At 36.5% G+C, this 11,358-nt stretch overlaps 1 protein-coding gene across 2 annotated transcripts; it reads right to left on the bottom strand.

The window, feature by feature from the left end:
* Nucleotides 1–8,279: 8,279 nt before the first annotated feature.
* On the bottom strand, nucleotides 8,280–10,449 carry LOC118744929. Of its 2 annotated transcripts, none has more exons than XM_036478367.1 (4): nucleotides 10,358–10,449; nucleotides 9,886–9,988; nucleotides 9,033–9,830; nucleotides 8,280–8,951 (listed from the first exon to the last, which is right to left on the bottom strand). In XM_036478367.1, the coding sequence occupies exons 2-4, from the start codon at nucleotides 9,911–9,913 to the stop codon at nucleotides 8,398–8,400; spliced, it is 1,380 nt and encodes a 459-aa protein (XP_036334260.1). In that variant the 5' UTR covers nucleotides 9,914–9,988; nucleotides 10,358–10,449; the 3' UTR covers nucleotides 8,280–8,397. The 2 variants fall into 2 exon arrangements, with proteins under 2 accessions (XP_036334260.1, XP_036334261.1); XM_036478368.1 differs by lacking the exon at nucleotides 10,358–10,449 and adding an exon at nucleotides 10,060–10,233.
* Between the last annotated feature and the right edge of the window lie 909 nt (nucleotides 10,450–11,358).

Raw genomic sequence — 11,358 nt, 5'->3', positions numbered from 1 at the left:
TTAACAGCGGTCGTCCCTCGGCAGGCAATGGCAGCCCTCCGAGTGTATTTCTGCCATGAAAAACAGCTTCTCATAAAAATACAATCGCCGTTCGGAGTCGGCGTAAAACTGTAGGTCCCTCCGCTTTGTGTGACAACATCAAGGCGCACGCCACAAATCGGAGGAGAAGCTCGGCCAAACACTAACATATGTGTAAGCGCCAATATATTATTAGAAGAATTTTTATTCGAGTTCGGTGACTCGGCAACATATGTATAGATCCGGATATTTAAGATTAGGATGGACAGCATACCTCCAAGCTGGATTGAGCTTTTAGCTCGACGAGTCAATTGACGATTTCTTTGACTTAAAAACGATCGAGTATATAAGATATAATGTCGTATGCGCGTCAGTGCGATGCTAGAAATCGTTACGCTAAATGTTGATCGCAAAAATCTTTCTACACTAATAGAGACGCCTAAAAATATGCAAAATGAAACGCTAAGAGGTGCAAATATCTTTCTCATATTTTCGAGTAAACGTGATTTACATATGAGATTTTCGCGACCGAAATTCTGTCTGCACTCTCTACAACTAAAAACTACTGAATAAAGCGGTGAAAGCTTGGAAAGCAAACTTTTTAGGTGTCCACCGGTTTTCAGGCTTTCAGCGCTCTATTTAGCCATAAGTTTTATATTACGGCTTGAGCACCGAAAGTTGCATAGCCTGAGTAACTTGGAGTGGTACTCGTGTCAAAACTGAACAGCACGAACCAACTATCAATGGCTATTGAGAGACATTTTCTCACGAGCAATAATATTATTTTTTAAACGACACTATGCAGAATAATGATGACAGCTATCCGTAAATAATACTCGCTAAAATTTGCAATAACTTCATTAATTTCAAACTTCATTAATGCAAATCAGCAGCAGAAGACAATATCAGCTATATTTTGATTTATTTCGAATGTATTGGATTTTTCATCATCCATATTATTGCGAGTAAGTACCACACATGCATACATACTTTAAGCGCCGTTAATTCAATTGACTGTCTTCACTTGCATTAACGCATGGAGGAGATGGATTTCCTCTTGGCCAGTTGCATGTGAGAGGTGCAGTGAAGTGTTATTTGGTGGTGATCGGTATTAATCCGCTCGGATATTCACCTATACATATATGTAGATACGTTTACGAGCATATGTATACCCAGCAGGTACATGAACTTACATATCGCCACCTGAGTGGAACATCGACCTATCTCGGCAGCCAGTTCGAAAACGCCCTATATCAGAAAACTTTTTCAAGAACGCCCTACTCCAGAATTTTATAGAAAAATACCCTACCATATGTATTGAAAATTTAGTTAAAAAATAGCGTTTTTGAATCGCCAGCTGAGGTAAGACGTTCTTCGATCAAATTCTGAGATAGGGTGCTTTCGAACTGGCTGCCGAGATAGATCGATCTTCCACTCAGGTGTCAATATAGTATTAATAATGGTAACAAAGTTTATTTGTACAAACAATAGTATAATTTAAAATCAAGTTGTATTCCAATTCGATTTTTTTTTTATCGTTGCTGTTGTTAACCAACATTTCTCCGGATTAGTTTTATACCAGATTTAAAACATGTAAAAAAAATTCAATTGAGGTTGTTCAAATTTCGCTACAAGGAATGAATAAAGATAAATGAATATGTTCAATTGTACATATGTATGTATATGCTTACATACAAACACACGTAATTACAATGGACAATGTAATTGTGCTATCAAATTCATAGGGATGTGAATTTAAACCACCTCGCAATCGGCACTTTTACTGTTCAACTTGATTGAAACAAGGCACAAGCGAACGAACCATAGGACAGTGTGCAAAGATGTTGGACAAATGCATAAAATTAGTAAAAGAGACTTGAGAATACGCGCAAAGCTTCAAATGAGAGTAGATAGTTTATTTAACTTTGCAAAGAATGAAGGACTACATAGTTATGCCAACATGTTTTTTACAAGCTTTTATTTATTTCTAATGCTGAGGTTCGATGTCGCACTAATATTCCCGATAGCATTTTTCTGTTTATCGGTATTTTAATCGATAACATTATTTTGTTATAGATATTGTTATAGTCATCGATTTTTTTTTTGTCTATATTATTACCGTTGCCGACATTTTGTAGTTACAAATATGTTTATCGATATTTTTCAATATACTATACGGCATTCTTATCGTTATCGATATTAATATTTTCACAATTTCTGTCTTTTTATAGATTAAAATTTCGTCATTGTTAATCATATGATTTGACTTTGTATCGGCTTAGGAATACAAAACTTCCTCTTCCAGAATAGTCTAAACAGTATTCAAGATGAGGTGTACCAAACACTTTACAGAAACCCCGATCCAGGAAAAAGCACACAATAAAGACACAGAAAAGAAACGTGGAATTTTCGGGCGTTCCGCAACATTTAAAATCATGAGAGCGCAGAGAGTGGGGCTTAATCCACGTTGATGCTGCGACAGGTCCTAGTCCAAAGCATTCGTACAGTTCTCCACGCGGATTTGAGCCAAGACATTGTGAACTCTTCGTTTGCAAATCATACAAAGCGGACGTCAATCGCCCTTACCCCTATTCTGTTTCAGAAACGAAGGCAGGCTATAACCGACGACGCCAAAATACCGACGACACTTGCAGGCAACAGTCCTCTACGCTGTTATGCCACGAACAGGTGAATTCCTTTAGGCGGCATGGCATATTGATCGGATGAGGATATTTTACAACAAAAGTGTGAATAAAGTCACTGTATTTGTTTGTACCTCTCTTCCCCGTCAAATGGACAAGTTGACGAATTTCGACATTTCATTGCATTGTGATGCGAGTGACAAAGCTTTTATGTCTGTTGTTTCGTGGTAATAATGCAAAATAAAAGAAAAGGATGAATGTATGCGGAGACATACAAATATTTGCACGTGCATATGTACATATTTCTATATGTGTAAATATGTATATAGTACAAATATACAGTGAATCCTGACTCTTGTTCCTCGACAGGATTAAAAATCATTCGCACGGAAATTCCCTACGCGATAAACAGTTACAATGGACTCTATAAATAAATAAATATATATATATATATAACATGCACTTATGTGTGTACATATGTATGGTTAATATCTTCCAATTTCCATCGCAAACCAATGAAATTGTTAAATGTCCTTCAACTCCATACAAAATGGAGTGGCAAGTTGACGAACGTCAGCGAAGACAAAGTGTGAAATGTGTACGCACGCGGAATTCCGGTCTATACAATGGCGAATTCGGTGAAGTTTGTGATATTCTACATGCATACATACGTATTTGTAAGGATATATAAGTATACATAAATACATATGGCGGCAGTTGCATATCAAGATACATAGGTAAAGCTTGTATTCAGAAAGGATTTTGTTTGGCGAATGCTGTGGGAAATTTATAAAACGAAGTGTGCAAGTAATTTAACTTAAAAAGTTATAAAAAAAAATTAGTGAAATTTTGAAAAAGCAATTTAAGGCAGACACCAAGGCGAATTTATATAAGGTGGTGTTACTAGCTCAGCTGATTTTGTGTATGTGTTTCGCCACACGGCTTCTGATATCAAATTGAAAAATTTTGTTTGTATTTCTACATACACTGTTACAGATTTTGACAGTTTATGTACTCCTGCTATCACCTTATATTAATTCGCCTTGGCAGACACTTTACCAGGTTTAACAGATATTCAGCGCTTTTCAGGCATTCAGAATTCAATTCAGCTTATAAATGTGTAGCTGAATGTGCGTTAAAAGCCCAAAGAGCGCTGAAATTCTACTACTCTTAAAATGTTTACGAACTAAATGCAGTTAATTAAGAGTTTAATTAGCTGAATAGAAGTTACGCATGTAATATTTGCGCTGAATTGTGTATATAAAAAGCTGAATTACTTTTGAAATGAAGCTGAATGCGCAAATACATATATGTATATGTATAAGGTTCAACCGAATTCATTAAACTAAATTTTTTCGATGCGCTGAATGTGGTTTAGGGTCCTTAGAGAGCTGAACTTCTTTTGGTTTTGGTAAGTTTGAGTTGAGTGCAGCTAATTACAAATATAGGGGCATAAAGCGCTAGTCAGCGAATCCAGTTCCATAATGCTGCAGCTGCGTTACCCTTTACAGCCGTCCCTAAATTGGTGCGCTAAGCGTTGCGTTTTCCATTCAATTCAGCGCGAAAAAATATTGATTTGCTGCAATATTGCATTGCTGAATATCATTGTTAGGCGGCTGAATATAGTTAGAAGTTGCATTCATCGTTTTTTAACAACGGAAATGCGATTAAATTTATTCTGATGCGCTCAATTATGCTTCTAGCAAACTGAATTTGGTGTAAGGAAATCGCGGACTGTTCCAAACTTACAGTTTATAGTTTTATGTAATTTAAGTGCATTCTAATTCAACTAAAATTATTTACTGATGCTTAAGCGTAATTTTTATTAAAAATTTATATTAAAATGAACAACTATCCAAATCAACTTCCTATCCTTTCTCATCAGTTTTTACTTTAGATACCTGTAGTCTTTTTAATGAAGATAATTTTTGAAAAAAAAAAAAACTTTACCCATTGACCAAGAAATCAGTAAACGGTCCCATTATTTTTAATGTTTTCCCTCCTGAACTTCTTATCGTTTTAATTAGTTTTGAAAAACTTTTCTGCGAATATACCGATTTGCAGCGGCATTCGCAAACGGTAAACAATCGCCCGCATATTAACCTAAATGCAAGTATGTCCGTGCAAAGAGCCATACATGCGAACATAACTTGAAGGAAAACTTTTCAAAACTGTGTAAATGGCGAAGGAATGTCCAAATCGGCGACTGTTGCTTAATGGCGACAGTCAGTTAAGGCCAAAGCAGTTGTTTAGATATCAGATTTAAAAAAATTGCGAGCACTTGATGTAGTAGATAAATACTTGCGTAATATTGCAGTAATTAAGCAAATGAGGTCGAGTAGAAAAAGAGGACTAGTAACGTTGTGCTGTTATCCGTAGAAAGAAGTGATGACAAAACAAAAGTACTAAAAATAGGAAGCAAACAAATAGAAATTAATATAAGGTGTCTTCAAACTAAAAATTTAAATTGCTGAATTGAATTAAGCTGCGCAGAATTGAAATCGGCTGAGCTGAAATGACTTTAACGGCGCTGAAATGAATTTAACTGCGCTGAATTGAACTTAGCTGCGCTGAATTGAATTTAGCTGCGCTGAATTGAATTTAGCTGCGCTGAATTGAATTAAGCGGCACCGAATTGAATTTAGGCGCGCTGAATTGAATTAAGCTGCGCTGCATTGATTTTAGCTGCATAGGGTTGTTTTTATGAAGCTTAGTTCCATGTTATGGAGCTTCGCAAAGTTTTATACAAATATTTCATGTTAAAAAATATGGTTATATTTGGTTGGATTGAATTTCATGTTGCTGAATTACTTCCATTATGAGCTAAATTGCGCTTATCGCCGCTGAATTATATTTAGGAGCGGCTGAATTTAATTTCATAAAGCTCAATTAGGTAAATAGCATTTAAGATGATAATAAGATAAGATGATTAATAAACAGCACGTTGTATTGCACATAATTCAGTTATTCAGAACCGATGAAATGTTCGTTCTTTTAAACTAAAATACCCCGGTTACTCCAATAGCACAAATAAGCAAAGCTACTGGGGTATTCACAAAGGTGTCGTAAGTGTCGTACTGTTGTATGTCGTAAACTTTATAAACGGCTAAAAATAAATTTAGGAGATTCGCAAGACACCATAAGTCCTATAATGAATTTTCAGACTGTTAAATTTTAAGTTTCCTTAACAATAAGTTTACGACATACAGCAATACGACACTTATGGCACCGTTGTGAATACCCCATATGTACATATATATATCTATCTAAAAAATATAAAATATCTACTCTCAACAACTACAACAAAAACTTACGTAAATGGCTGGGGTGGCATACAAACAATTACAAACAAATCTGCAACATTTTTCTTGGGAAAATTAGCGTCGTTCGCGGTCATAACAAAAACGTTCGTATAACTAGTAAAATGAATTTTGATGTTGTTGTTAGTGTTGTTTATGGGGAGGAGTTACAGCTTGTTAGCAGAACTCAGAGATGAATGAGTTTATGCTGTAAAAAAATAGTAGATGATGACTGTTATCGAAATTATTAGTTGGAAAAAAAATTATAATAAACATAAGAAATAAATAGAAAATAAAAAATTAAATAAAAATACAATTTATGAAGAAAATTACTCTAATTAAATTATTGGTTTAGCGTTGCTGACTTTTCACATCGATTCGTGCTCAAGTCTAGCAAAAAAAAAAGGCTGATGAGATGTGCTGATCTTTGAAATAGCAAACTTCTACCGCTTGGTCTTTGTTGCTTTTTTCATTTTTCCTAACAAACAAATCATGGTTCAAAGCTCAAAAACAACGCTAAAAATAAATACTTATGGTGATTTCGTTTCTACCAAAAAATTGCGCTTTTTGATTGCCCCTTTCTCACTTCGTGTTCGATTCTAAATTAAGGGTAAAGGGTGAAAAAAATTGTGTTTTCTTTTCTTAAAATGTCACACTCTTTTAAGGCAAAAAAGGCACATTATCTGCCCTCTGAAGCTTCGTTGTTGTTGTAGCGGCTACAACAACCCGGTTAATCGGTCTCAGTCGTTGTTGTCTACCTCAACCAACGGAAGCCCGGGTATACGAAGAGATGTTTCGAGTCGTGGGTACTCTCTCCGCATGCCTGACACTCATTTGGCATATCTGTGTCTGATCTGCTCAGGTACGAGTTTAACCTGCTGCAGTAGCCAGAGCGAAGTTGGGCTATTGTTTTTCTAGTCTCCCGAGGCAGATGAAGCTCCGTCTCGTCCCTGCGAATGCCGTTTAAAGCCTGTCGACAAGCTGACGGGTCCAGAGGTTGTTTAATGAACCTCTGGACTTCGTCCGTCAGGTTTTATAGATATAGCTACGTCTGTGGCTTCCTACTAAGAATTGCTTGCAGAGCATTGTGTTGTGCTCCTTTATGGGGAGCATTTCCGCCTCATTATGCAGGTGATGTTCTGGCGACATCAGAAGACATCCGGTCGCTGTCCGAAGTGCGGTGTTTTGCGTCGTCTGCAGATTCATCCACTGCGTCCTACTAGTCCCCGCCGACCACACTGGTGCTGCGTAATTTAAAACCGGCCGGCCTATTGCCTTGTATGTTGCCAGCAACGTTTCTTTGACTTTGCCCCAAGTACTGCCGGCTAGCGACATGAGGACCTTGTTGCGGCTCTGTACGTTGTTGACAATAGCGGTTGCGTGCGCAGAGAAGGAGAGCAGACTGTCGAAGCTTCTGTGATGCTTCGTCAGGGTAGATGGTTGCCCTGAAAATCAGATATTTGTTCAAAATTACAATATTATGAAATGCGGGAGCTAGACAAGGACAGGATGGCAAAATCATACCCTTTTACAGAGTTGAGTGTAAGATCAAACACATTTTGCGCCGGGTAAGAACAACATTTTTTGGAAGAAACGAAATCACCATTATTATTACGCCACAAAAGTATTAATAGAATCAATTTAATGAAATTAAATGAAATATGCATGTTTAATGAACTAAGCTATAAAATAGTAAATAAAAAGGGTCTACAATGCTTTGATGACTGGTTTTGACTATGCGCTAATATACTACGCAAAACAGAGTAATTACAAAAAAATGTAGGTACTAACTAGAAAATATCAAATGTAAGAGATTCGTCACAGAGTTTTCTTGGAATCTTTTTCTTCATTTAATTGATTCATTATAATCCAGACACAATTATTTTATGTGCATAACTATATTAATTAATATACATATACGTAACTAATACATATTTAATTTTTATATTTTATTATTAATGCGACTGCGTATTGCTTACTCTTGACGTTGCATTGTTAATATTGCAAGGTGATATATAATTTAAATATGTATATGAAAATATAGGAGCGATAGCAAACATATGCGCTGATATTACAATATTTTTTTTTATAATGAATATCGACAATTTTGCAAATGTACAATGCAGTCGTCAGAAATAGTTTAAAAACTAGATACCTTAAAATAAAACTCTTTTTAATGAGGCGAGATAGTTAAGTTTGTCGTTAAGCCAAAACTTAATTTGAAAAGCGTTGGGCTCTCTCAAATAATTCACTTAATTTTACCTTTTCCATCAACGCATGCGTTTCGACAAGCTACTCTCCCTAAACCATTAAGCGTAAATTCAGAAGCGTTGCAGTAAACTTTCACCTGCAGACGCCTGTCATTTATTTCGTTCGTTCTTTTCTTTCTTGTTTAACCGATATTCTAACTATGCTCAAATCATTTTCTCGCCATACTTCTATCTCTGAAGATTTGTGAGTGCAGCTGCTACGGTTAATACCTCATTGAGATATTGAAATATAATTGGCTCCTGTATGGCATATGGCTGCAGCATTTTGAATTCTCTCAGACAGTAGATCATGTGTCGTATTTGCAGACGACATACCGGCTCACGCACCCGCATCGTGGGAATTGTGAAGTCTTTTACCTTACGCGAAGTCAATTCGCTATTTACAATGCTCATTGTCTGGTGGGAGGCCAACTCAGCGGCCACGCGCGATGCGGCATATCGGCTGAGTGTTTGCCCATCATCATCGTCATCTATTTCTATATCTTCTGCTGACTCATCTGCTGAATCGGTTGTAGAATCGGTTTCAGCATTGCTAGTCGATTGCAAAGAGTTGTTGGTGTTTGTCGATACGGGCTTCATTTTTCGCTTGCGGCGGATACCTTTGCCGGGATCGGCGACCAATGAAAGGTATTTCGGTATGACATTTTGAAAATTTGATGCAGTGAATATAGTCAAATCATCATGATGACCGACGAAAGCATCGGAAATGTATGAAATAATGCCTGTGGAAAATTTGGTTAACACTTGTGTTACTTTAATTTGTTCAAAACATGTACATACCATGTGTGTATGTTTATACTCACCATTTGGCGTAATGCTTAGAATAAATTTGTAATTGCTACAATCATTTTGAATTTGCTGCTGGATATCCGTCTCAACGCATTCTATCAACGACTGTACATGCGATAAATTTGGACGAAATGCAAAAGGCAAATTTTTATGACGATCATAGTATTTTTTGCTGTTGGGCCAACGCACCAAATAACGCAGATAGCGAGCCAACTTAACAATGGTGCGTGCAAAAATCTGCTGAGCTTCAGTTTCGCTTAGCTCAAAATATTCGGATAGTAAAGCGAATTCCTCATTTTGACGTAGCTTCTTAAGAGTGACATAACAATCGAGTAGTGGCACATCAGCCGTAGTACAGATAACATTCTTCAGCAATGGCAAACGATTAGAAAGCACACCCAAGTGTACATATGGATTTTTTTCAATCAATTCAAGCGTTACACAGCGTATAGTGCGTTTGGGTAGCTCCCGTTTTATAACAAAAGTGGGACGACGCACCTGCAAGGTTGTGCCTTGCGAAGTGACCGCATTAAATGTGGTTGCATTACTAGCCGATGTAATGGTGGAACCAATGCCACCATTGGTTTGGACATTATTGCTATGCGATGATGAGCCACCGCCGGTCGCCTGTATAATTGTATTGGGCGGCAGCGAGCTAATGGCAGCGCCAATTTGCTGCTTTTTACTTGGTGTAGTTGTAATAGTTGTACCCCCGGGACCACCAATAGTCTGCTGCCATTGAAAGCTGGTGAGTGGCGTGCCCGCGCTAGCAATAGTTTGCAATGAATATTTGGGCGATTTATATGCAGTTTCTGAAAGTAAGAGCTTGTAGATAAAAACTATAGATATCATATCGTAAAAGCTTACCAATTGAGGATGTGCTGCTACGCTTCATAATTGCAGGCTTTATAGTTGCTGGGATTTTATTGATTATCAAATTTGTGCCAGTTGCCAATTTTATTATAGATTTCTGTAAGTCGAAATTAAAGCTAGTTAGCATCAAATATGTTATACAAGAAATTGAGGAGAAAAACTTGTTACACTCTGAGCGCAGTTACCCCAGGAAATGCTATCAAAATTTGGCGTCACCAAAAATTATCCAATCAAATTTGTATCGTTTTTATAATCTCAATAAAACATCATTCAATGCTTTTTATGCCATGGCCTTGCCTTTTACAAATGGGCGCCATCAACAAGTTACACGCTTTTTAACCAAGTGCCTCACATATCTTCACAAGATTTAAATACTACTTACGAACTAGCCTTCTTGTTATATTAAATATTAACTATTTTCTGCTAAAGTGTTTGCATTCCAAATATTTTTATGACTGATAATCACCTTGCTAAAAGACTGGAATTAGCACGATTGTGAAAAAATGAAAATGCAACGCGTTGTCAGCGAAATTTGTGAATTAAATTCTATTCAGGTATATAATGTTCTCTTTCACACCTTTAGTTAAAAAAACAGTGTTGCCATACTTTCGAAGAAAATATTTGAGATTGCCGGATGGAGAAAAATTTCCAAAATCTTTTAACGAATCTAATCAAATGGAAACCATATTGGAATCCTATTGAATTATGTGCCCTGTCTCACGATCAATACGGATCGCGATCCAGTGTCGTGATCCATATTGATGCTTCATGATCCACCCTCTGCTATGCTACACCTTCAATATTTATCGCAAGAACATACTTTAATTTTTTACCAAATCATTTATATATCGTCGCTCGAATAAAGAAACAGTGTAAATGCCACATACACTATTATTCGATAATTGCGCCATTGGATAGACAATCCTTTAATATATTGGCTGTATTTCTTTATTCATTGTGAACGTTTGGAATAAACTTTTTTGTTTATTTATTCTTTAGAACGTTCCTGATGATATGTTGACGTATATTTCAAACGTATTCTGTTTATTCCGGCTGTGAAATGGGATTATCCGGAATGTATAAAGAAACGCAGCCATTGAAAAATCTTTAGTTTTCTTAAATATCTCTTTGGCTCACTAATTTATTCCCGAAAAACGAAATTGTATTTGTATGGTTTGTAATGGTTTATAAAAACTTCCAACTCGTTTTTCTGAAAACTATACTTTTCATGTTACACTATTTCATTATTCCAGCGACGATATAATGCATTCCATAATCCAACAACAATTTCCAATGTTAATTTAAATATTTTCAATTTGTTTTGAATGGTTTTAAGCGGCGAGAGCGAAATCAGAATGCATACGTTTTCGATGTCGGCGTTATGAGAGTAGATGTACTGACGAAATGGGTCGCGTTTTGAAAATGCTACACGTTCAATATTTATTGACGGTTTTGCAATCCAAGAAC

Source organism: Rhagoletis pomonella, unplaced genomic scaffold (assembly GCF_013731165.1).
Source record: "Rhagoletis pomonella isolate Grant_MI unplaced genomic scaffold, Rhpom_1.0 Rhpom_scaffold_00008, whole genome shotgun sequence".
Lineage (NCBI taxonomy): Eukaryota > Metazoa > Arthropoda > Insecta > Diptera > Tephritidae > Rhagoletis > Rhagoletis pomonella.
Note: the sequence above shows the minus strand (reverse complement) of the source record. Positions and strands in the feature narration are given on the sequence as shown.